Source organism: Acanthopagrus latus, chromosome 24 (assembly GCF_904848185.1).
Source record: "Acanthopagrus latus isolate v.2019 chromosome 24, fAcaLat1.1, whole genome shotgun sequence".
NCBI lineage: Eukaryota > Metazoa > Chordata > Actinopteri > Spariformes > Sparidae > Acanthopagrus > Acanthopagrus latus.
In genome coordinates, this window is record NC_051062.1 from 10,684,621 (window position 1) to 10,709,938 (window position 25,318).

Genomic DNA, 25,318 nt, shown 5'->3' on the forward strand with positions numbered 1-25,318 from the left:
AACCAAGTTTGATACTTGGATTTTCCTGCAGTTTGTTGAAGCTTCTGTAATATTTTAATGTTTCAAACTGAAAAAAAAGAGATACAGAAGTAAATCCTTCTTTCTGTAGAAAAATAGGTTTTTATTAAAGTTCAAATAAATTCAAATACAAGCACTTAAAAAATGCCAAACAGCCCCCTTTCCCCTCTCTATAGCAGACATTTATCATATGGGATTCAATCTAAATTTTCCAGATAAAAGCAGGGTTATACTTATGCACAGCTTCTTCTAAAAACCACTTCAAACAAACTGACTCTTGAGTATATATATTTACAAAATACATTTTATTGAGTGTACTGTGTTTGTGTGGAAGGTAGAGGAGGAAGGGAGGCGTCGAAGCAAACCAAGAGGGCGTTAAAAAAAGAAGCATAGGAACGTAGCAAAATGAATAAAAAACAGACAAAAATCTCTTTTTTTTTTTGAGTGTGACCAAATGAATATAAAACATGGGACACTGCAAGAAAAGTCCAATGTTAGTCATTTCATCCTTTTGTATCTGAATGGTTTCTTTTTGGGAAAACAAGCAACAAAAATCTGCCTACAGACGATTCCTCTGGTCAGGAATTAGCAGAAAAAACGTCCCTGATTACAGATAATAGGAGTGATTGATCTAATTACCTCTGATGAGTCTGCATAGAAGCTAGAAGGCACTTAACCTCCGCCATCTCCGACAAGCTGTTACAGTTTATTTACTTTAAAACATAAACTCAATCAATTTGGAACAAAGAATGAAAAATGTTAATCTAAAAAACAAAATCATACTAAAAAGATCCTCACTCGTGTTTTCTTCACAAATCCTGCTGGCAGACAAACAGGAAATGAAAACAACCTTCTTGTCCAGAACAACAGAAGGAATCATCTCAACTGACCAAAGAGACATTTCTTGCAGTGTACATCTGTACAACAGGGCCGCAGGTTGGGAAGAGGAAGCAACAGGAAACAAACAAAAACAAAAAACTCCAGTCTGAAACGCTTCAGCGCTGTCGATCCCAGCGCCAGATCGACGCGTCGTCACACACGGCGATCAGAATGCTGCTGTCGCGGCTGAAGCTCGTTTGCCGGATGGCTGATGTACATTTGGGGAGGGTCAGCGTGATGCACCTGCGAAGCAGAGACAAGAAACAATCATCCATTAGATACAGCAGGAACCTCATAAGGTTTTTGCTTGTTTTTAACTTTCAGGCTTTTATTGACAGTAAAGTTCATTCTTTTAAATTCTAACTACAACTACGTTTAAAATAGACCATCTGATGGGGAATTTTATGATTAACTTATTATTTGTTTAGTTTATAAAATGTCAGACTAAATTAAAAACAACTCTCAAGGTCTGAGCTAACATCCTTAAATCGCTTGTTTTGTCAACCTAGTCTGGTTCCAGCACTTCTTTCGCTGTTCTCCATTTTATATCCTCATTATCAGATTATCTTTTGTTTTTTGACTGCTGATTGGTTGATCTGAAGACCTTAACCATCTGACAGTCTAACCCCAGGAAAACTTTATGAGCTTCAACATTTATTGGGTTAGTGTTTCTGTTATTTTGTCTACGCCCTGAACAGTAAGTTCAAACTGGAGCAAGCCGTTTTAAAGCTTATTTTGCCTGAAGTTACACTCATCTTTACGGGGTCACTGAGGTGTCGTTTAATGTTTAAACCTGTTTTACAGCACAGTAGTCTGACATGATTCATGCACCAAACTACAGTCATATTTTTAGCAATTTAGCTGACAGTCCTAATCAGTGACAGAAAGAGCTGTCTTGAGGTATTAGTAGTGATTCATTTGTCATGGTTTGAGGTTGCTCATTTACTTTGCTTTGTGAGGATCTTCCACTTCAAGGTCCCACACGTAAAGCTTCCCCACCTGGTTACCCAGAGCCAGCATCTGTGAACCGGCAGCATAGAAGACAAAACATCAGCGAGAGGATCAGATCTAAGCGGCACTGTACTGGATCATGACAGCAGCTGAAAATACTCAAGAAATACAGAAAAATTAAATAAGTTGTATTCGTCTAAAGGGCTTTAAAATACAAAATGAGGTTTAAAATGACCACACGTGCAGACACAAATGAAAGTGAAATGACTTTACCTTCTGCCAGAAGTCCATGGAGAAGCGCATGTACCAAATGTCACACTGGCTGTAATCGAAGCGGCCCAGAATCGTCACATTTGATTCGTTGGGTTTAATGTGATCGATGTCGTCCTCCATCTTCCCTGGTTTCCAGCAGACGATGGCGTTTTCACAGGACTGCAGGGAAACGAAAAATACAAATAGAAGAGCATGTTAGACTTAAACATATTCATTTCAAAAGCAGTTTTCTTATTAAGATTAATTATTTCAAGTTAGATTTCTGGTTCATATTTTCCAAGTACAGAAAGTAAGACAGTTTAGGTTGAAGCCACTTCACTAACTACTAACTTGCCTTAGAAAGAATAAGGTCTCCCAGCCACCGCACGCAGTCCACATAGTTTCTGTGGATGTCTCGTGTTGAGAAGTCAGGGAAGTGAATTTTCTGTGATACAAACGGCCTGAAGAAAAAACAAAGAGTTAAAAACTGAAGAGCTGACAGCCTGAGAACCTACACAGGTAAAAACAGTTTGTTTGTTTGAAGGTTTACCTGTTAGTCTTGGAGGGGTTGTACTCATAAGAGCCGCGAATGGCTTTCTGCATCCTCTCCGAGTTGATTCTCCAGAGTTTGAGGGAGTGGTCCATCCCACAGGACATTATCTTTTCACCCAGGAGATCAAAATCCTGCAGAGAGATTATAAAAACAGAAAAACATTCAGATCCAGGTATAATTTGAGGTTTCTCTCAAGAGGAACTGACTTAATGACACTCACAGCACTCAGGACTTCATCTCGATGACCTTCAACTCCACCAAATATGGCCACTAATGTGTCCGTCTGTATGTTCCATAGACGAAGGGCGTGATCTAAGGAAACAAAGAAATAACATCCAGTCATTAATACAAGCAAAGGAAGAGACTATATATTCTATGGACAAAGATGGAAACTACCATAATTCCTTTTGGCTCACTGTTTGGCTGTCTGGCCTAAACTTTACTGTTTTGGGTCACTCTCACTACTCTTAAAACATCACTGCTAGTCACTCTCCAGACAGACATAGCTGCCAACTACCTGTTGAACATTTACACCACTTCCACACCAGAATTATAGCATATACGCAGGTACTGGTAAACCTGCAAAAAATAGGCAATTAAGTCCGTTCACATTGGACGAGTTTCCCAAGTCTCTGGTGTTTCTCATCGTGTTACAGATCTGTCATCATAAACACAGCAGAAAAACAGGGAACTGTCGAAAGCAGCAGATTATAAACTTCATCAGAAAACATCACTAAATCAGAAATCTGACAATGTCCAACCAGTCAATTGGTGCAATTCTGCATTTTAGTGGCCATAACTCAGAGGAACGTGTGTTTTTATAATCTGTACATGTGTAGACAAACAGACTTTAGACATCAGTGTTATGATCTACATCTGAGCTTTTCCCGTTTCACCGTAAAACATCCACTATGAAGACAGCCTATTTGTTTTTTCACTTCAGTCTAATTAATGTATCACTTGCAGCTGTTGGTGGTGACAGTGAGGCAGCAGCTCCTTCACACTGAACATCGTGATGCCCTTGAACGAGACGAGGAGAGGCAGCTGTTCACCTTCATGCTGTCACTGTGTGACTGTAACAAAACGCTCTACATGCCGAGTCAACAGTCACCTGATGAAATAAAAAACTTAATCTCTGCTGATTCACATGACTCTCTTAGGAAGCACCTGACGATCACACCTGCTGCAGCTTACATGTTTTACACTTTATCAACAAGTTTCAGCCACAATGAAGCAGCAACAAATCATGGACGACGTTTATAAAGCCATAAAGGTTTTCTTGTGTCGTTGCTTTGTATTTACCCTCCAAAACAAACATGGTAAACCATCTTCTGACTGTGATTTTCTGTGTCATGGATAGATTATATTGTAGCAGGTTAGTGTAGGTTGTTTTTTTGTTTTTTTTACCTTTGCTGACTGAAAGAAGCAGATTTGGATCCCTTGGATGAAACTTGAGCTCATTGATGGCGTTCCCGTGACCGACATAATGCTGGAAATAAAGTTGTAATAGTGGACGTTATGTTGTTTTATTCATTCTCAGCAAGATAAATAAAAAATGTCTCATAGTCTCACAGCAAAATTAGATGTGTCTCGTTTAAACATTTCAAGGAGGTTGAGTGTTGTTAAATGTGACCACAGAGGACACGTGTGAATTTTACCTTGATGCACTGCATTGTGATGTGGTTGATGACCCGGATGATGCCCCGGGACCCGGCTACAGCCAACAGTGGGTGGCTCGTGTTGGTGTCGTAGGTCCAAGCACACGTATAGAAGTTTTCATCTGCCTTTATTCACGTTTAGTCAAGGAAAATACAACAACTGCCCGAGTGAACTTGAAAACGCAATTCTGATTCCTAAAGGAAGGTTGAGGCATTATTTCTTTCCTTCAACATACTACAAATATATGCAGTTACATGTAAGCAACAACTTTGGTCTAACATTATGCAGTTCTGCTTGACAAACTAAGCGTTTAGGGGCTTTCATCTAAGGCTAGTAGGTAAAGCAGTTAATATTAACCTTAATTTTCCTTCATGGTTGGGATCTTCGCACCCTAAACTGTGACAGAATCTCACTTCCATGCTAGATGGGAGGATCAGACAGTGGCTGTGCTCATTTTTAAAGCAGCTCATCTTACTATGTGAACTTGACACTGTGCTTAGGTGGCAAATGGACAATGAGGAAAATAAAATGCTTTTCAAACAAGTGAAAGGATACGTCTGCATCGACATAAGACTGCAGGAGTCTTATTTCTCCTTGAGAGTGACATTCATACAGAGTTACCTGGTAGAGACAAGACAAACACTAGTTAAGCATGCACCCAAAAAACTGGTTTATAGATTAGCTGAAAGACATTAGCGATACAATCCTCATGAATGATTTACATGTTGTGCAGATAAAATAAAATATCAAGATATGAGCCGCCATCATCATCATCATCACTTACTCTATTACTCCCGACTGTGGCGAATACCAGTGGGTCTCCCTCCTTACTGTGCCAGTTAAACTGAACTCCGAACAGCGGCTGACCGTGATCCTCCTGCAGAGAACGTTATGACACACAAGTCATCTCACACATGCTGGATATTTAGGCATGAGGCGAGGCTGTAGTGGACAAGGGCTGGTGTCTGTACTCACCCTCAGACTGTTGACACATTTAAAAGAATATCTGCACTTCTTGGACTTCCATTTGCCCTTTCCCCAGCTCTTTCTGCCCGGAGCGTTGGCGGTGTTGGTGGGTGTGTCTGGACGCTCTGCGTTGGTCCCACTCTCGACACTGACAGCATCATCCTGCCATTGAAAAAACAACACACATGATGTGTAAACGTGTTTAGGGTGTATCTTGCAGACGTGGCAGTCTTTGCTGATTAACATCTTAGAGGGAAAAATCACACATAATCAACCACCTGACTTGTATTTCACAGGCTAAACAATCATTTTCTTTCCAGTGTTGTATTGCAAAGTGTTGTTTTCACACTAACCTTACATCACTTGGTCTACACAACAGCTGTAGCATAGATCACAGTAAACAAGACACATTTTTGTAGCTTTTGTGCCAACAGGGGGTAAATAGTGTTAGCTAGAGACCAAAATGGCTCTGACACCATTTTCCTTCTATGATGGTAATAACTAGACATCCCTCATTTGTTTAACATACTCTTATCATCCCTTAAGCTGACTCCTGTAAATTATATCTTAAATTAATTAGGTAAAGACACCCTCTCCACCGATTAGCTAGCTGCTAACGCTAACCCCAGGTTGCACGTGAATGATGGTCTGAATGTGAAGAAAACATATTTTCTTAAAGAACACAATGAAGTCTGAGACTATCTGTGTGTCATGTATTTAGGACAGGATACAGTGATAACCAGCTAATGTCAATAAAGCTAATTCAGACCAGCTGTTTGAATTTAGCCGGTGCAGATGAACAAAGCTGCTAGCTAACCACTTTAGCCGGCCGGCTACTTTAGCACGATGCTAACTCGCTCGAAGCGCCTTATGTGTCGCTTTTAACCGTACAAACAAGATGTTTTGGCTGCTTACATTCTCGTCTCCTGATAAATCTGGATTACTGTTCTCGTCACTGCTTAGTTTCTGTTTTTTCGCCGGTATTTCTTTTCCCGCTTGAGAGGGGGACTCGGACATGTTCTTATTTTCCCTCATTTTGGCTCAGACTCCACCTCTTCCGGTCTTCCGCCGCAGGGATTGCTGGGTAACGTAGTTCGATTCAGGTTCTGATCATTTTTCAAATTTTGGAAAGAAAATTGCAATTATTTGCTCTTCACAGCTGCTTAACTCTGTTATATTTCATTCTAACATTGATGTCGGTAATGATATGAGTATTATTTTTTCCATTTTAAGCCAAAGATTTACACAGATTAAGAATGAAAAACTAAACAATGAACAACTTTTTAGGAGGTGCTGACCTGGAAATCACATTTTTGATCCATCTAGGAGATGCACAGGTCAGTCACACTTGACACTGCAAGAATTACTGACTTGAGTGTAATTTCCAAAGGTGCATTTATAGCACCAAATGTTAAGTAAATACTGTCTGTGTAGCAACCCTCAAGAAAAACCATGGTCACGTTGTTGCAGCTCTGCTCAACCTTTTTTGTTGCCAACCAAGTTTCTCAATAAAAACATGCAATTTCACACAATTTCAGACCATCATTAAGACTATATTAATGTTTAAAAGTTGAAATAGTTGGAGCAGATAATACCAAGCACCCAAAAAACCTAATGATAAAACTTGCTAAAGAAGTTCAGTAAACAGTCTGTCAATTAATTCAATTTAAAGCTATCTATATTGCTGCTGCCCAGACTGTCTTATAATTCTTGATATAATGGTAGATAAATCCCAGGTGAAATAAAAGATTCAAACATGCACATTTACATGTATTTAATTAAAAAACAGTTCACAATCAAAATGTTTTCTGAAGTACAAACATATACGCTTTTACAGTCCAACATTATTCTTCTCTGTTGTCGGAATGAGGCTACAGAATCATGTCTGCTCCCTCAATGGAGGCCTCGCTCATCCCCTCGGACAGCTCCTCATCATCATCAACATCATCCTCTTCCATGCCCTCGTCCTCCTCAGCTGCTCTCTTGACGCCCCTCTGCTTCGACAGAGCCACAGCATAACGAATGTTGTACTTGTTAAAGTCACACCTGTGCACAGAAAACACATTTTTGATCAGAAATTTGTCCTGAAGTTGTTTGTGATGGATCAATGAGGTTAAACTCTGAGACTTACAGTTTTGAGAGGCTGTCAAAGTGTCTCTGGATGCTCTTCTGCAGAGCCTGGAGTGTCGGCAGTATGGCTCCAGACCTGCATGACGCAAAGATCATCAGGTCAGTCATGATTATACTGAGACCGCGATGAATAAACGGTCATAAGAGAGAAGGTGCACACCTGTTCTTGAGTTTCTGTCCGTGCAGCATGAGCAGATTCTGAGCCCACGTCATGTAGAACTGCAGGTGACTCGACTTCTCCAAACATGCCGCCACGAAGCCCAGAAGCTTCTCCACGTAGATGTCAGGAAGAGAGGCGCAAACTACAGGAACTGGAACGACAGACGCAAAAATCCAGATCAGTCACGTATTCAATTTCATAGCTGTTAGTTTTATATTCAGTGTGTTGTGAGATTCACTCACTCTCCTCGTGCGGCACCGTTTCCAGCACTTCCTGCTTGAGGGCTTTTTCGTTAAGTCTGAATGCCAAGACGATTGCTGACGCCCAGTCCTTTAGCCGCAGCTGCTTACGTATGCTGGCCGGCGTCACGTCCAGGTCGAGGTCGTAGGGGTCAAAGACAAGAGTGCCGTCGAGGGAGTAGACCAGCAGGCCCTCGGTGGTGGTGGCCGACCAGCTGCGACCTGAGAGAAGATGGAACCACTTTATATCTTCACAGTCCGCTTCTTGAACTCTGTTTAATGTTAAAGTCTGATAGGGGACTGTGGATCTGCATCAAAATCAGCAGGAAGCGAGCTAGTTAGCTGATAGCAACCAATGGATCTAACACAGCTAACATCTAACAAAGCTAATAGAGCTAAAAGAGCTAACAGGTAAGAAAAGCTAATGCAACCAACAGTTAATACTCCAGCTGCTTCTGTCACCTACCAGTCGGGGAGAACCGCAGTGACGTCACTCTTATCTCTGGCTTGAAGTGTCGAGAACTCATATCACCTGTAAACATACGCAGAAAAAGACGGTGAAGAACTACAGAGAATAAAGTTAGAGAACAAGAGAACAAGTTTCCACCACTGCTAATTTCTTAATGTCCATCTGGTATCTGCTTTAAGTGAGCGTCGTACCTCTCCTGACTCCAGGGAGGCTGATGTTGACTCCATCTCCGTCTCCAGCTCCTTCGTCCACCAGAGCCAGGCTGCCGAACTCCGTCATCTTCCGTCGGTCCAGGAACTCCTGGAGGTAACGCGGGACCACAACATGAATCAGACAGCCGGGCTTGCACACTAACTTCACACACCAATTTCCAGTTACAGATTGTGACCGAGCTGAAGACGAGACCGTACCTCCATGGCGTCAAAAGACAGGTTACAGGAGATCTCAAACTTCTTCATGAGCATCTGCTCCTTCACGTTGTAGATGCAGACAAACTTGGACTGTCCTCCCGCCAGGATCGACTCCCCGTCCGCAGAGTAGCACAGTGAAGTGAAGGACCTGGAGCATAAAATACAGCCTGAATCGATGCCCACAAAGAGTCATCACATAAAACCAAAGGAAGTAACTCCAGTTCACTCACTTGCCCTTCGCCGTCTGCTTGGCTGTGATTTTATCGGTCTCCTTGCGACCTGTCTCCAGGTCATGGCGTCCGGCCACCGAGCCGGTCTGTGTGGCTGTTTGTGGGTTCCAGAAAGAGATCTCACCATTCAGAGTGGCCACAGCCAACTCCTGACCGTCAGGGCGGTATGTCACCGACAAACCTGAGGGAAAAAACGCAAAAAACATGTTAAGTTTAATTCCTTAATGCTCAATAATTAAAATCATTTCAGTAATGTCAGGTTACATCAACAAACAGTTTAGTTAAGGATCAGCGTTTACCATCAGAGGTGAGGGGAAGTGTCTCTTTGACCTGCCAGCTGTCCAACATGTCCCACAGCCGGACGGTGCGATCCCACGAGGCGCTGGCCAGGATGGACTGAACCGGACTGAAACACAGGCAGCTGACTGGACCCTCATGGCCGCCGAGGACCTGGTGGATCACAGGAAGAAGAACATTTTTATTATATTTCACCAGAGCTATTCGTTATATATATATATGCTATAGTTCTGATCCTACCTCCAGCAGACGGCCCGTCTGCATGGACCACAGAAAGATCTCAAAGGAGTCCTGAGCTCCGGCGCTCACCAGCTCTCCACTGACATCTACTGCCAGGCAAGAGAACTGCGCCGGCCGGGGTGAGGTGAACGTCCTGAAGTTTCTGTACCTGTAATAGACAAAAAGACACACATACAGTTCACACTCACACACATTTATATTCCCCGCTGCTGCCCGGCCTTCATCTCCTCTCTATAAGTCACCTGTGCAGGTCAAACGCTCTGACCGTGCCGTCCAGAGAAGCGCTGACGATGACGAAGCCACTGGAGGTGAAGGTGACGCTGCTGATGCTGCTGGTGTGTTCGGTGAAGGTGACGAAGCAGAGGCCGCTGTTGGTGTTCCACACTTTGACCTGTGGAGAGGAAACACAGCATGATCTCCGACACCTCCAGGTCACAGCATCAAATCTGCACTGGTCGGTGAAACGTGCAGCAGTGTAAAGTGTGAACACCCACTTTTCCATCGTCGCCTCCCGTGGCGATGTACTGTCCGTCTGGCGAGTAAGCCAGAGACGCCATGTTGTTGAAGTGCCCCTGCTGCTTGAAGACGTACGACTCGCTCTGCCACTCCCACACCAGCAGCTGACCCATCCCTGAAACAACACTTACATTAAAAAACAACAACAACAAACAACCTATATAAATATAGACAGAAGAAATTCTTACCTGAGCACCCAAAGCCAATCCAGTCTCCAGAGCTGTTTATAGACACTGAGGTGATCCTCTGATCCGAAATACTGGATGGACAAACATTCAAATAATGTTATTAAGTGGGAAACCAATGATTTTTAAAAATATTTAACAGACAGTTAACTTTTCTCCTACCTGAGGGAGTGAATGAGGTTAAACTCTGGCAGCTCGTGCAGGTGGAAGATTCCCGACGCGAAACCCGTGACGAGGATGTGAGTCGGCTTGTGGTAGGCGGCCGCTGTCAGGTTGTTAAAATCCCCCTCTTTGTTGAAGAAGTGTCTACAAGAGCAGGTAAAAATAATATATAAATAATAAATAAGAAAGTTGAGCTGCAGAAGTCAAAAGGCAATTTAAAATTAAAGCTGATAGCTTTAGTATCGACTTAAAACTTGGCACTTGGGCGGCATTTTCAGTCATCATTTGGTCGTTATCTCCACTCTGCACCTTGTTGGGGACGACATCTTTAAAGGTGTAATTAAAAAGAAAAAAAAACTGACTACAAGAACTCTACAGTACCGGCTGTTTTTCATTACGAATGCTGATGCCGCGATAACAGTTTTAGAGCAGCCAGGGGACATTTTAAAAGCTGCAGGTTTGGGAAGCCAAAAGCTTAATAAAGAGCAGGATGAGTGCCACTCGGAGTGTCAAGAGTACGGTGGGTTTTGGAAGGACTTCTGACAGTAAAGAACGACTCTGAGTGAGAGCGCAGAGGGGAAAACAAGACAAAACTAAAACAATTAAATAAAACTTATTATGACAGGTAATAAACAACGTTGTCGCTTACTTGCTCTTCTGTTTGTATCGAACGTTTTTGGTCGTCTCCCCTTTGGGAGCCTCAGCTTTCCCTCTGATGACCTCTCCCTCCTCTCCCTCCATATTTTCCTCCTCGTCATCATCCTCCTCTTCGTCCCCCTGCCTCGGGGTCTTGGGTTTCTTTTGGGTCTTCGTCAGGACGAGTCCGTCCAGCTCGGTGTCGCTCTCCCAGACACACAACGTCCCGTCCTGGCTCACCGTGTACAACTAAAAACACAGGAAAATATTAATAAATAAACACTCTTTCTCATTTTTCTTGTGCGGAGCCTGAAGCACATTAGTGGAAACCGAAATTAAACTCACATCCAGACTGTCCTTCTCAAAGAAACAGCCCACGATGACGTCCTTATGTCCACCCAGGGCGTAGTAGATAAGGTTGGCCCAGCGCTCTGCACCGAACACCCACGTTGACATGTCTTTGCTGCCCACAACGAAGCACCTGAGGGAAAATGTCACGACAATAATGTAACCATAAGCTCTTGTTTGCGAGAGAATTACATGCCAAACTCCATTCAAAAATATGAGAATTTAAGTCTTGTGCAGAAAAACCCAAAAACGTTCTTGTAATCTTAGGACTTCATTGAAATGTCAAATCGCTGGTCCTTCAGTAGTGTAACATGGCGTATTTCAGTTGACAACAAGTACAGAAGAGTCACCTTTAAAAGGATAAAAATGCATAATCAAATGCTGTTTGGTGAGACGAACTAAAGTATGAAAGCTTACACTCCACAACAAAAAAGTCTTTAATGTGGTACGTGATTTTTACCTTCAACCGATATGTAATGACATTAAATTGAGCAATTTTTCAATGAAGTTTGGTGCGACAGATCGCTGTAAACAAACTGTACTCACTTGGAGTCGTCTGTCCAGTCGATGCAGGTGGTTTCATCATAGGGACCGTAGTAGCTCTTGTCCAACACGAAGGCGTTAAACTCGCGCTTCTTCCCAGGAGCGTGGTACATCAGAGCGACATTCTCCTTCGTGACAACAAACTTCCTGAAGGGGAAAAATACACCTGAGGTTATTTCACCTGTTGAGGCTCCAAAAAAGCAACGATTCAGTGCTTTTCTTTGCCATAAATGACAGTAAATCAAATATATTTAGGGACTGTTTTGTGAGAGGTTAATGAGACTTTATTACCTGCCGTCAGGTGAGAAGCGGATGCTGTTGACAGGCTTGTGAAAGTGGAAATGATGAAGAACCGCTCGGGTGATGAGACTGACCAACAAAGCCGCACCATCTGTTCGACACGAACACAGAATTACATTTTGAAGATTTTGGATGCTTTTGTTGCAGTCGGACACTTAATCCTGCAGATTAGTGGAACTTCTCACCTTCATCGACCACGATTGCTAAATTCCCATCAGGTGAGAGACCCACACATGTTATGTTTTTAGTGGTGGAGACAGGTAGAGTCTCAGATGTGTTGCTGGAGGACAGAAGGACAGAAATCAGAATGTTTCTTTGTGCTTTTTAATGACAGTAAATTTAGCATTAGTTATTATTTGACTTACTTTTTCAGATCGAAGATAGAGACTCTGTTTCCAACCGGACTGATAACAGCGTTACCATCTTTGGAGAAACTCAGATTTCCCTGACGATAGACAGCTCCGAGCAGATTGGAAAACTACAATAAAGAGAAAACACATTTTATAGAACTCACAAGCTCCTGTTCTCAGCTGGGGAGGGAACGTCACGCCGAACCCTATTCAAAAATGTGTGTATTTTGCAGTTGTTTGCTTATGGGCGATGTGCACACAGTGAATACAATGATTCAGCCACTTTACACCACAACAGTAACATATCCTGTTAAACGTCCTTAAAATATGAATGATTTTAGTGTAAAACAATTAGAGATTAGCCCATTTTAGAATGATAAAATTATGTAAAGAAGTGCAGTTTGGTGTGATACATGTTAGCCGAACATGACTGTGAATATAAAGACGTTATAATAAATCGTGATAAATGTACTCCGCGACTTTTGGGCTGTAAACGACACGTGATGACATATTTTATTCAACACTTTTTGAATGAAGTTTGGTGGGACGTCCTCTCTCTACACTAGCCGCAGTGCTTCAGTAGCAAGTAAGCTAGCAGTGACGTACTTACCCTATAAGCAAACTTCATTTCGGCGAGTATTCCTTAAAATCCACGCATTTATCTTCTTTTTAATTCTTTGTATACCTCCTTAAAGGGTTTATATGACACATGCTTCTTCCTAGACCGCTACACCACACGTGTTTGCATTTTGTTGACACTTGACACATCCGGTTTGAGGGGAATCGAGCTCAAACCACTGCGCCCTCTGGCGACAGGGAGGGTGACAGCATGGCACTTAAAGTAGCAGCTGTAGTGTGTAATTATTTCTTTATTTGCTAAAAATGTCATTATGATCTGACAGTAGAATAAGATGCAGGTCAGCTGTCTGTGGGTTCACCCAGTGGCTGTAATTTGATTTGCAAGAATTCAGACTTCAGGCACACTGGGCAGTGCCCATCCCATGCAGGTGAAATGCCTGTTCTTACCTGGTCAGGTAAGTTCGAGCCCAAACTGTGAGCAGTGGAGGAGAACAGACAACAATGACAGAACCGAAGAATGCCCCACCAATGCCCACATTAAAGAGCAGTGTCAAGAGAAAGTCCTAGACCGAGCAAGAGAGAAAACATCATTTCAGAGGTGGAGGAAGCTGCAGGATTTGTTGGGACTCAAGAGCGATGCAGAGTTTGCTGCTTTACTGCTGGACAGGTAGGAACCCTGTTTTATATATGTTTAATTCTATGTTTTAACCACAAGGCTATGGTGGCGGCGGTTACTGTAATACTGGCAATAGGGCATATGGCCTTATGATGTTGCTGTCAAGCTACGTAGCTTGTTGCTAAATCTCGCTTGTTAGCTTGTATGCTAACTCTGGTGTTTAGCTCTGTCTTCATGGCTACTTGTGAGCAAAAGTGTCTTTCAAGTGACCGGGCAGTTATAATAATGTTTGGGTGACTGAGAGTGTGTGTAAGATTTATTGGTATACATTATGATCGCAGATTGCAACCAACAAAAATCCCGCTTGCTTCACCCTCCTTTCTCACATGGTATTCGCTAAAAATGCAAAAATGTGCTCCTGTAGAAAGCATAGGTGTAGCTCATGGTAAGCTAACAAAAACAGCCATTCTTAGTTTCAGGTGATTTTATACAATTGAAAAGATAATTCTGCTAACTTTGTCTGTTTATGCTCCCGTTCTGCTAAATTTTAGCATATCTTTAAAGCAAACAACTCACAGGAAATTGAGGAAAATTGTGACGTTTTCCTGTATTTGCCTCCTGTAGCCAGTAGTGGCCACTGTTAAGCATATTCTCGCTTTAAATCTTTTTTTAAAGGTAATAAAAGTGGAAAGAGATATTTACTAGCATATGTAACTTCTGTACACACAAAACACAGTGAAAATAAAAACAACCCTGTTCAAACCGAATGACACACTTGGAACAAAACTAAACCAGGCCACTGTTGGCCTTCACATGATCCCACTGGCCCATTATCATCCAATACCACTGCTGAATAATTCAGCATCTGACAGCTACAGTACAGTGCACGTGTAGACATGGGCCTGTGCCAGTAAACTGAAAATGATACTGCACATTACACCCAGAGTGAGAGAAAACATCAGGTTTATTTTTGCATCTTTTACTGGAACAGTTAGGTGTTGGCTGAGGTGTAGTGGTTCAATACTAAGTCCAGTTTTCATGACTTTTATTTTAAAGACACATCTCATAAAACAGCTTGGTAAACACTTACACTTTTAGTATCTTGCACCAAAAAAGTTAAGTTTCTCATCACTTCTTTTCTTCACCTCAGCGTTTTGTGCCAGAGGTCAAAACAAGGCACTACATGTAGGCGAACGTATTTCTGTCCGCCGGTCGAGCACTCCACACAGCCGTAAACAGTCTCCCTCTTCTGGTTTCCCATGCCGCAGAGTGCACAGGGACCCTTTGGGATGTTGTGTTTGAGAAGGTTGACCCGTGTGTGAGAGCTTTCCCTCAGGTAGGCCGTGGAGACATCTGTCATGCTGGTGGCTTTCTCGTAGTAGTCGGTCACCATGTCATCCATGTAGGTGTCGGAGTGGGTAAGCTCCTCAAATGTCCGGTTTTCTAGAGGAAATGTAAAAATTAAAAATGGCAAAATTGTGGCAAAAGTTGAGGCATTTTCATGATGTAGCAGAGGCTGAAAGAATACCTGCTCTGAAGGGGTTTCCGTAGACGATTCCAGATAGGAAGCGGCGCAGTCGACCCATTGAGAAGTGACCGATGAAGCCGCCGATCTGCTCCCTGATCTGCTCACGCTCAAACCCTCCCTGAGACTCTGGAGCTACACAAATATCTGCCAAAGAAGAAGAAAATCTCAGTTCAGAAAACATATCTTGCGTTAATATCATGTCAGCTAATAGATACTGAGAATCTCACTTTAGAATCCAAGGGTGAGGACTAAATTGCTGTTTGATACTATGACGGCAACACCCAACAATTATAAATGCTATATGTAATGGCCAATATGGGGATTGAACCAGTGACTTTAGTGTTATTAGCGCCATGCTCTAATCAGCTAGTCTAATCTAGCCTGACATATGAAGTGGTTTAAAGTTGCCTTGAGTGAGCTGAAAACCAACTTGAAAACCTCCAGTTGAGAGATTATAAAGTCTTTTCGTCTTGCACTTTTAAGTTGGAGATGTTAAAAGCACAGACATCATCATCAACAGCTGTGAACCTGGGGTTCACTTTGGAAGCCGAGTCAATGACGATGTGTCGTCATTGTGAGTGAGGTTGTTGATCACCTCCAAACTTACTCACCAGCAGAGGTGTGTCCACAGTGTGGATCAGCTAAATTTAAACTACTGGCCAGTATGGGGGTCGAACCCATGACCTTGGCGTTATTAGCACCACGCTCTAACCAACTGAGCTAACCGGCCACGTATTGAACTGTTGCTGCCAACGTTTTCTGAAAAGTACATGAAGAAGTAAAAATGAGAGCTCCATTATAGTGTTTTTGTTGTGACGGCCTTGCAGTTAGCTTCTTAGGAGGGCAATTAGCTTAAATGGCAGACCTCCTGCTTTGCATGTGAGATCAAGTGGAACTCATTTTCAAGGTCTCCATAGCTCTTTTCTGTGCAGAACAAAAGGTTCGCGACTGGGACTTTTCAAGGTGATACTCTAACAAGTCACCTTGGTTGAGACGGGCATCATCTGCCTTGTTGCATGACTTTGGAACGAGGATTCTAACCACGAAGGGACTCGAACCCTCAATCTTCTGATCCGAAGTCAGACGCCTTGTCCATTAGGCCACGTGGTCTCCTTCTGACTGTTGTTCTCTTTTTGTTCTGACGTGGCTGTGGTTATCACAGACTTCATCATCAAAAGCTGTGAACCTGGGGTTCACTTTGAATGCCGAGTCAGTGACGATGTGTCGTCGTTGTGAGTGAAGTTGTTGATCGCCTCCGAACTCACTCACCAGCAGAGGTGTGTCCACAGTGTGGATCAGCTAAATTTAAACTACTGGCCAGTATGGGGGTCGAACCCATGACCTTGGCGTTATTAGCACCACGCTCTAACCAACTGAGCTAACCGGCCACGTATTGAAGTGTTGCTGCCAACATTTTCCAGAAAGTATGTCCGCGACAGAAGTAAAAATGAGGGCTCCATTTTGGACATAGCGTTTTTTTGACAGGCATTAAGTCTGAAATGAGAATTCCAACCATGAAGGGACAACTTTCATTTTGAAATACTAGCTCTCAACTTTCATAGTGATAAACTTATCTCCACTTCCTTGAGTGTAGACACCTTTGTAGTATTATTACTCCTCAGATGCAAGATATGTGAGGAGTGCTGAGGAGCCTCAGGTGTTAACCACAACTACTGCATCCACAGCTTTTTATGTGGCACAGTTTTCAACCATGAAGAGATTGAAGCCTTAAATCTTCACAATAACCATACGCCTCATCCTTTAAGTGCCACTGTTGACTTTAATCACTCTCTTTGTTTGTAGTAGATTAAAGTCAGAGTCAGTAGAACTGTGGAAAGCAGAACAATTTCACTCAAAGGTGCAGTTTCTAATTTCAGCCCCGTGAGTTTAATTTAGTCATTTTTTATGTTTTCAACCACATTCCCAAGGTATATTAGCACGACACACAGATGTGTCAGTGATATATAGTAGAAATGAAAGATGTTTAAAACAAGTGGAAACATGTCGTTTGTGGAGTCTTTCCCAGCAGCCTTGAAGGGTCTTGAAAAGCTGAAAGTTTTTCAAGAAAGCTAAACTCCAGTTCGTTAAGTTAATCAAATTTTGTAGATTCTGAGGAGCCTTAAAGATGAAGATTTAACTGATACACTTTTATATTTTGCCACTTTAATTATCACAGTACAGTACAGTACAGTTTGAGGAGTTGAAAGCAGGGTTAATAATGTTAGTATCCATCTCACCGAGGCGCCCGTCCAGTCGAACGAACAGCTCACAGATGCTGAAGGCAATGGTGGTGTGAGCCGGGATGACGATGGCCTTGTCTCGACCCTTTGGATTTCTACCATCGTCGATCTGAAACTGAAGCATCAACAGAAAAATAAAAAGCTGGAATAGTGTGTCAGAGAAATTGTTTCAGTGACTTTGTTTATTTTGGAGGCCCCTGGTGGACAAATGTAGCCATGTTTCCACCATCGAAACTAGAAAATATAATGTCAACATTAAATTAAAGTGTTTATTTGTGTGTTACCCTCATTGTAGTGCCTCTCATCCCTGCGTGGACAGTCAAAGAGCACTGACGTGTGGTCCGGATGCTCTCAACAACAACACAAAGTATGCTGCGTCCACTGTCCTTGGACTGACGGACCAGGCAGTGATCAAGGTCCACTTTCCTGAGCAGAAATCAGTAACAGTGTTACATAGTGATCTTTAGAGGTGCATTAACTTGACCTTTGTTAGCTTTATACTGCTTCCCTGCTAAGAGCTATACTACCAGCACAACTATACTCGCTAACACGTTACAAAAAAAACGTTATGATTTTGTAGCAACGGATTCATTAAATGAATCGTGCTAGTATAACGTGCTAGTTGTAGAGCCCATATGTCGTTTCTTGTGTATTATTTAAGCTAAACAGTATTTATAGCTACTATAGACCTTAAAGTTTGGCACCTGTTAATGTCAAACATCTATAGAGGCTATTTATTGTCTTGCACTGTCTTCATGTATCCTATGTGTCTGCCAGTGTAGAATAACATATCATTTATTCATCCTTACGAGGAAAACCCTCATCTCACGTTCCCTCTGTCACAGACGGAGGTCAGAAGTCAGGTATCAACTTATAGCTGTTGTTAAGGAACATGAATCAAGATATAATGTCACATTTGTATGGAGATAAATAGATTTATGGACTCAAGACTGCTGACTCTTTTCAAAAAAGATAAATAATTAATCAAAAATAGCTCATTTAACTTGGTTATTAATAAAACATTGCAGAGATAGCACTTATCTAATTTGCCTTAAGTGATATGATGATGATTATGTTGCTTTGGGGAGATGAAGATAAGAGTGCACACAGAGCAGCTGTTTGCACATGTATCACGTTGTGTTACCTGGAGTTGAGTTCTCGCAGTAAGGTGGGCACCTCCAGCTCGTGTTTGGTCACGATGCCGAAGGAGGCTTTGACGGCCACGGAGTCCGACCCGCTGATGTTGAACCCCACGTCGTTAATGAGGTGGTTTCCTAATCGACCGTTGAGGGCTACGTCTGATTTGTCCTCGTAGTTGAGGAGCTGATAGGAAGACACGCCTGTTTCAGGAGAAAATTAGTACATTCATTGAAATACTACACATTACAAATGACTTTAGACATATTTTTGAATGCAAAACATATGATTAACTGATTATTCTGTTCAATAATATGTTAAAAGTAGTTCCAACTCCTAATGTAACAGTGGTAACAGTCAAACAACAAATATTATATCAGCATTTGTCTGCAGTGAGTACTTATACTTTCGATCCTTAAATAACCTTTTGCCAATTATTGAATATTTTTACTTGCATTTTTAGTGCAGTCCAATCTTAAACGTGAATATAATTTTCTCGTATCACACTGGTCTGTTTACCTTACCAAAGATTTTAATTTCCATTTGATAGAAAGGTGCAACCATTAAAAAAAACAACAAAAAAAACTCTGAGTTGTATTTCCCAGTCTTAAAGCTTCTTAAGGGCATAAAACTAAGAAATTTCTATATTTAAGTGTTAGTTTAAAACAGTCAAATTCAACCTCATTTACAGGTTGTTCCTCTTTTTCAGACTTCTGTTTCATTACCTGCTGTTATCTCTTTCTCCCCTACCAGGATGTCTTTCAGAGAGAAGGGGGTCGAGGCGTACTTGGTCTTCTTCCAGAAGTGCCTCTTCCTCTTCCTCATGACCAGGCTGAGGGGCTGGTAGCGGTCGGCCTCGCTCAGGCTCGGCACGGGGATCAACCTCCCCGTGTCTCCCACCTGCTTCACAAAGTTCTTAGTGGCTGCTGCGAACATTTCCAAAGATGCATGAGTATCAAAGCAGGTAAAAAAAAAATATATATATCTCCCTCTATTCAGAAATCACCTCCATCGTGTGTGGTGAGCTCAGAGCTGCTGAACAATGAGGGGGAGCTAATTCGGGAGTGTTCTTTCAGACTCGTGAAATGTTAAATAATGCAGGTAGTGCGTAAGGGAATACGGACAAGGTGTGTGTTAACCTGATAGGTCACTGTTGGCCTGCAGCTTCCTGTCACATGGGAAATTGGGTGGAAAAAAGCTAATTATAGGATCATTGTCTTAGATGTTTCACCAGCATACATGACTTTTTTTTTAACTGCTGACTAAAACTTGACCTATGATTAAAAGTCTTTATCTTGTCCTGAACATGTTTCCCTTCAGCTAAAACATCTGTTTTGGCAAGCAAGCTTTTGTCTCAAAGCCTGAAAAAATGCTCTGGATTATTATTTTTTTTCGGGATGTCTCCGTGGTTTCTGTAAGGTCTAATGTTTTTTCACGGCAGTCCTTTTTTTAGTTTGGATAATGTCCACCTTCCTCCGCTCGCAGTGTGTGTGTCCTGCGTGCTCTCGTGGGCCGATCTCTCCTGTGGTTGCGCTGCTGTCTCGTCTATACATCCTAAAATAACTTGCAAGTTGGAAAGCATCTGAATGCCACATGTAAGAAGCTTTAAACAGAGCTGAGATCAGTTTTTAGTTTTCTATACGTTACACTCTGTAATTCTTTTACTGCTTGGTCCAAAAGAGGCATGATTTGAGGATATAAAAAAAATTACACTCGCATGCAGCTTTGCCAGCTCTTTGAAATTACAGGAACAACTATTGTACATCAAAAGGGGTTGAATCTCAGTTATGCATACCTCAGTTATACCTCAGTTCACCGACGTTAGCAGCAAGTACCTACAGTATTTTGGTTTTAGTTGTACTTTGTTCTTTGGTTTTTGCACTTCTTGGTTTGTGGTTAAATAACTCACTTCTCACCTTTTTACCAGAACGTAACAAACAAAATTTCAAGGAGAAATAGTTGTAAAAAACAAAAACAATTTAGTTATTTGCTGACCTGTGCAAACCAACCAACCTCAACTTTCCAAATAAGGAATCTTAACAACCATCTATTGACCACAACGTGATCGAATCCCAACTAAGAGTAATTTAACGAATGTGCACAAATCTACAAATTAAATACTGAGATATATTAAAGAGTCACTTGAATTAAGAAACTTTTTATACAGTAAATAACTCAAAAATGGTTGGTCAGAGTTTGCAGTGCAGCTACGATGACAAGAAAAGATACGAAACATGTCTTCATCATTGAATAGAGCCGTACATCCCCTGACGGTACGTACTAATCCTTTGATAAAACTCTAAAAAGACTTGCTCAGTATCTCGAGAGGAGCTACACAAACACTGGCTGTTTCACTTTTTGCTGTGACACCGGTGACCTTTGGTTAAAAGGATATCTTCTGTAACCACCAGTTCATCACACTGCATGAAAAAAAAACTATGAATGCACCAGAGCTGAGCCCTCATCTGACGGAGGAACCGTCTTCCCATCTGCTTCAGGCTCTGTCCCCCGTGGCTCTGCCTCTTTAATGGGAAACCCGTCTGTTCTTCAAGCACCTGAAACACTTCCTGACCAAAGTTGTTCGGTGGAGGAAACAAGTGAAACTCCACCTCGTGCACTGACAGAAATGTGACTTTGAGGGCTTTACAGCTCAACTCAAAAGAAAAAAACACTTGTCAAGAATACAGTGTAGGAAACAACAGTGAAGGAGTCGTGATGTTTGTTTAGTTCTCTGCCTCCGGGACGTCACCTCGGGGACCCGCGATCTGCTCGACGCACCGTCTTGGCAGAGATTCGCCCTGGAAAACACATCAGATGAATGTAACGCGCACATTGTAAAGCGCTCAGGCTGTAGCAGTGAACAGATTTAGGTCAGCAAGTCAGATTTCAGGTAGACCGAAAAACAAACTAAGGGCTTCTTTATTTCAGGTACAACATCAATACATTACAAATATGAAGACTTTATTAATACTTCATCATCGACAGTTGACATTTAGAAAGTCTCCAAAGCTGGAATACTTCTTCACCAGGCAGCACGGGTTTGTTCGCATATGTTAGTGTGTGTGTACAGGTTAGCAGCAAACTTCCATCGAGCCGTGTCTGGACCAAGGCACCGTCGACGACTTGCTTTTTGTTGGGTTTTTGGTTGATTTTCGCCCATCCTGACCAATATTCTCCCAGCAGCAGGTGGTAGTTTATGTTTTCTACCTGATCATGGCAGCGACGCAACTGTGCCATGCACCTTAAACTTGCGAAAAATTGTTTGCGAGTTGGTGTTGGGACCTGAATCTGCTTTGAAACGGTTCTCCCTGACTTGTTTAAATCAAGAACGAGCTCTTTCACATCAATGCTGAGCTCCTTAGATGTTCCCACTGTAGTGTTTGTGACTGAGTCTAATGACTGTATCAGTCTTAATCACCTAAATTGATCATGTATGTGAACTTTATGTGAACTTTTGACCCTTACGCAAAAACTTTACCTGTACATAAACTTTTGTCATGTTGGCTGAAATTTCTGACAGGGAACTTGGAAGTTACTCATTTGTTTCTTTGTTTTATTTGAGAAAATGTTGTATTTTCATCAGAATGAGCGGATGGTGAGATCAAATATTATCTATTTTAAATCTCGACAATCCCTTCTCATCCATTATGTCATTTAAAACTACCAGCGAAATGTAAAACAGTCACTGGCATGCTTTGTGTTTTTCTGTAGGCTCATGAATCATCATCCATCATCAAGACATGAAACATTCGGTTGTTTAAATCAAGCAGACGTAGTTCTTGAACCACAGAGCCGTCAAGGTGGAGCAAACATGTGGATATCCTGAAAAGAGAGGCTCAACTTTCGAACGTCTTTCCTCGGCAGCGTCATCCAGCCTCGTCTTCTTTCATCAGTCTTTTTTGGTTGGACAAATTTAATGCAGCCTCTAATTAGCTACATCTTTCAAGGCAATTGCATGAGCCCCGAGGAGGAGGCTGGCCTTGAAATAAAGCAAGAAAAAAAAGGGAGATGATTGAGGAGGAGGAGGAGGAGGAGAGAGAGAGAAGCAGGGAGAGAGGTGGAGGGGAGCTTGTTTCAGTTTGCAGTAATCGCTCATCCAGGAGCCTGTTCCACTCAGGGATATTTGGATTTTTTTCAGTCTGGATGCTGTAGCTCGGGGTCGGGCTCTCTCTGACTTGTGAGGACGCTGCCTGTCTGGCATCCAGACATGGACCCCTCGTTGCGCTCTAGGATTACCGTCTGCCTGGTCATCGCCTTGGCTCAGGTGATCGCCGTGACCTGCCAAGAAGATGCCAAGAACGGTGAGTGACAACCTGACAAATCTGACTGCTCTCGCTGTCCTCTGATTGGTTTTTCTGCGTTGACACCTGATATGTTGGAGTTGCTGACAGGTTTATGCATAAGGGTCATAAAACTGTGTTGGCTTGCTTCTGTTTCTGTGGGCGTTTATGGTGAAACAAACATGTGTAAACAGTTCGTTTAATACCTGGAAAAGTTACTTTTTCACATTTGTTTTATGTTTAACTCTTGACACCAATGTTTCCTCCAGGTTTTTCTGTCTTATTAAGATTTATGATTGGCCCGACACAACATTTCCATCTGTATTTTATTTTATTTTATTTTATTTTTTATGAAAGTGACATGTTTTTGCAGGTGTGTTTGTGTTTCCCATTCCTTGTTTATGATATCTCTCTTAGGAAGTGGTTTTTGGGAAGATGCTCATCTCTTTCGTGTTTAGGTTTTAAGTGAAACTGCTCTGCCTACCAGCGACCGGACCACACTGGCCTTGTGGTTTTGGGATCCAAAGGTATAAATCACACCCACAACCTGGACCAGAAAGGTTTATTACGCCTTAATGAGGCACCACTTTCGTGTCTTTGCGAGGCTGCTAAGCGATGATTAAGAGTAGCTGCAAAACCTTTCAGGAATTAAGCAGAGATGGAGAAAGTGATAGTGAGCTCGGATCGCCTTGAGGCTAAACTGGTCTCACACTGCTGAGACTGAAACTCCAAATCAAGACGATTTCTCACAGACGGAGATGTGGCCGAACTAAAACAAAATGTCCCAGTGGATCAAAAATATCTTTCCCCCCCCTACAGGCTGCAGTGCTCGCTAAAGCACGCGTAGGGCTGGCAGGGCTATTTCAGTGCGAGGTCGAGGCTGAATGACGGGGTTTTGGGTGCCACGGCTATAATGATGTGGCCTCGCAGATGGGACGGACAAAAGCAGGCCACTAATTTTGGTCAGACTTCGGGCCAGAGGCAGACAAGACACACCCAGAATGAAAGGATGCTGGATATGAAATATGCCTCGCTCGCCTCCATCCAAGTTCACTTCCACTGAAGCAGCAAAAGAAGAACGGGTTTACTTATAGATGTCTGCAGAGCCCTAAAGGTTATGACATGTGTAGGATCTGTTTCTGGAAATGATTATGTGTCCTTTCAATGCTGTACTCTTGATTCTTGATCAACAGGTGTGTCACTACAGGCCAAAAACTGAGGAAGGAGTGTGATTCTAGCAATGAAAAGATGACTCTTGTTCATCAGACAGTGGCATAAAAACAAAAAAAGTTATTAAACAAACATAAACAGATATGATATACCCATTGGCCAATAAAAGCTTCTGTTTAGTATCGTTAAAGAGATTTGTTAAAAAATACACGTATTCACTTTCTTCCTGGAGTTTGATGAGGAGATCCAGAGGTGGACTCATGATATTTGAGGGCCAGGGGTGAAAAACTGAAAAAGGGCACCAACGCACAGAAAGTCGCAATACATTGAAGTTTTGACCACGAGAGAGAAGATCTATATCACCCTCTTGCCTGTATGCTAAATAACGAAGCACTTAAAACTTAGCTTAGCATAACGAGACGAAGTCCCGCCCTTTCCTGGTTTCCTTCATGGACCATGGTTGATAGCAAGAGACACATAACTTTTTAAAAATTACGCTGCCAATAATTACGCATATGATGTTCATCAACTAAGAAATTTATTTTACAAGTTCATTGTAAAAATAGTTAAGTATCATTTAGTTTTGTTTGAAAATATTAGGTAAACTACATCGTCGCTAACACGGCTTTGCTTGAAAAAGGCGAAAATCGCAGCCAGTCCATCCGCGTTATCTGCAGTTAATGTAGCTTGCTAGCTAATACACAGGACCCACTGTACAAGGTTTTGTTGATCGTTAAACCAAACAATGTTTAGAAGTGATCTTTGAAATTTACAAAAAAAATATTGAATTCATGGTGCTATTCGTCCTCACAATTAGCTTAGCATAAAACATGGAGAAGGGTGGTTAGCCTGGCTTTGTCTGATGCTAACAAAACCACCTGCTAGCATTATTTCCAGGCAGAGCTTCAGAAATTTGGCTAAGCTTCGCTAACAGGCTGTTAGCTGTATCGTAAAGACATGACACTGGTATCAATCTTCTCATCTTGAAATTTAGTTAGCGCCTTTACATGCACTATTTCTTTAACTTAAATAAGTAAACAGTCAAAATAGTTGCTCAATCTTGTGTTTTTTGGGAGGCGTATTAGACTTTAAGATTAATCTGCATGTATCACCTGTTACACATTGGTTGAAACGAGTAATTTATCAGTCTGCACAAAGATTAAATGAGCCAAATCTTTCTGCAGCTTCTGCTCTCCTGCCCCATGAATCATCTCATCACTTGTGGGAGTCCCGAGTGTCATTTTAAAACTGAATTCAGGCGCTCTGTTTGTTTCA

At 42.1% G+C, this 25,318-nt stretch overlaps 4 protein-coding genes and 3 non-coding genes across 9 annotated transcripts in view; 1 reads left to right on the top strand and 6 right to left on the bottom strand.

Moving 5' to 3' along the window:
- Positions 1-293: 293 nt before the first annotated feature.
- On the bottom strand, positions 294-6,351 carry eed (embryonic ectoderm development). Its single transcript, XM_037091837.1, has 12 exons — positions 6,194-6,351; positions 5,288-5,440; positions 5,097-5,189; positions 4,868-4,933; positions 4,312-4,437; positions 4,061-4,142; positions 2,874-2,965; positions 2,651-2,784; positions 2,456-2,561; positions 2,122-2,280; positions 1,844-1,917; positions 294-1,140 (listed from the first exon to the last, which is right to left on the bottom strand). Exons 1-12 carry the CDS (start codon positions 6,311-6,313, stop codon positions 1,014-1,016), a joined length of 1,332 nt encoding a protein of 443 aa, XP_036947732.1. The 5' UTR covers positions 6,314-6,351; the 3' UTR covers positions 294-1,013.
- Positions 6,352-7,037: 686 nt separating this feature from the next.
- Positions 7,038-13,273, bottom strand: pwp2h (PWP2 small subunit processome component). Its single transcript, XM_037091413.1, has 21 exons — positions 13,104-13,273; positions 12,509-12,621; positions 12,329-12,423; positions 12,135-12,234; positions 11,847-11,990; positions 11,298-11,433; positions 10,966-11,201; positions 10,317-10,460; positions 10,158-10,228; positions 9,948-10,084; positions 9,696-9,844; positions 9,454-9,601; positions 9,216-9,366; positions 8,917-9,097; positions 8,687-8,834; positions 8,468-8,576; positions 8,274-8,339; positions 7,811-8,029; positions 7,569-7,719; positions 7,410-7,484; positions 7,038-7,324 (listed from the first exon to the last, which is right to left on the bottom strand). Exons 1-21 carry the CDS (start codon positions 13,119-13,121, stop codon positions 7,150-7,152), a joined length of 2,766 nt encoding a protein of 921 aa, XP_036947308.1. The 5' UTR covers positions 13,122-13,273; the 3' UTR covers positions 7,038-7,149.
- Positions 13,274-13,421: 148 nt separating this feature from the next.
- Positions 13,422-25,318, top strand: part of col5a2b (collagen, type V, alpha 2b) — a 32,732-nt gene continuing 20,835 nt past the window's right edge. The window contains exons 1-4 of one of the 2 annotated variants that reach the window (XM_037091410.1): positions 13,422-13,739; positions 17,752-17,872; positions 19,347-19,557; positions 22,305-22,894. In XM_037091410.1, coding sequence (XP_036947305.1) covers positions 22,801-22,894 — 94 coding nt within the window. In that variant the 5' untranslated portion in view covers positions 13,422-13,739; positions 17,752-17,872; positions 19,347-19,557; positions 22,305-22,800. The remainder of the gene's footprint in view (positions 13,740-17,751; positions 17,873-19,346; positions 19,558-22,304; positions 22,895-25,318) is intronic. The other variant, XM_037091412.1, reaches the window with a different exon arrangement.
- On the bottom strand, positions 14,677-19,552 carry pjvk (pejvakin). Of its 2 annotated transcripts, XM_037091414.1 has the most exons (6): positions 19,319-19,552; positions 18,601-18,796; positions 17,741-17,882; positions 17,454-17,571; positions 15,313-15,360; positions 14,677-15,182 (listed from the first exon to the last, which is right to left on the bottom strand). In XM_037091414.1, exons 1-6 carry the CDS (start codon positions 19,527-19,529, stop codon positions 14,830-14,832), a joined length of 1,068 nt encoding a protein of 355 aa, XP_036947309.1. In that variant the 5' UTR covers positions 19,530-19,552; the 3' UTR covers positions 14,677-14,829. The 2 variants fall into 2 exon arrangements, with proteins under 2 accessions (XP_036947309.1, XP_036947310.1); XM_037091415.1 differs by lacking the exon at positions 15,313-15,360 and having other exon boundaries at positions 14,677-15,131.
- Positions 15,873-15,946, bottom strand: trnai-aau. The gene has a single exon. It is a non-coding gene; the product is annotated as a tRNA-Ile (tRNA).
- On the bottom strand, positions 16,254-16,326 carry trnar-ucg. Its single transcript has one exon. It is a non-coding gene; the product is annotated as a tRNA-Arg (tRNA).
- trnai-aau lies at positions 16,531-16,604 on the bottom strand. The gene has a single exon. It is a non-coding gene; the product is annotated as a tRNA-Ile (tRNA).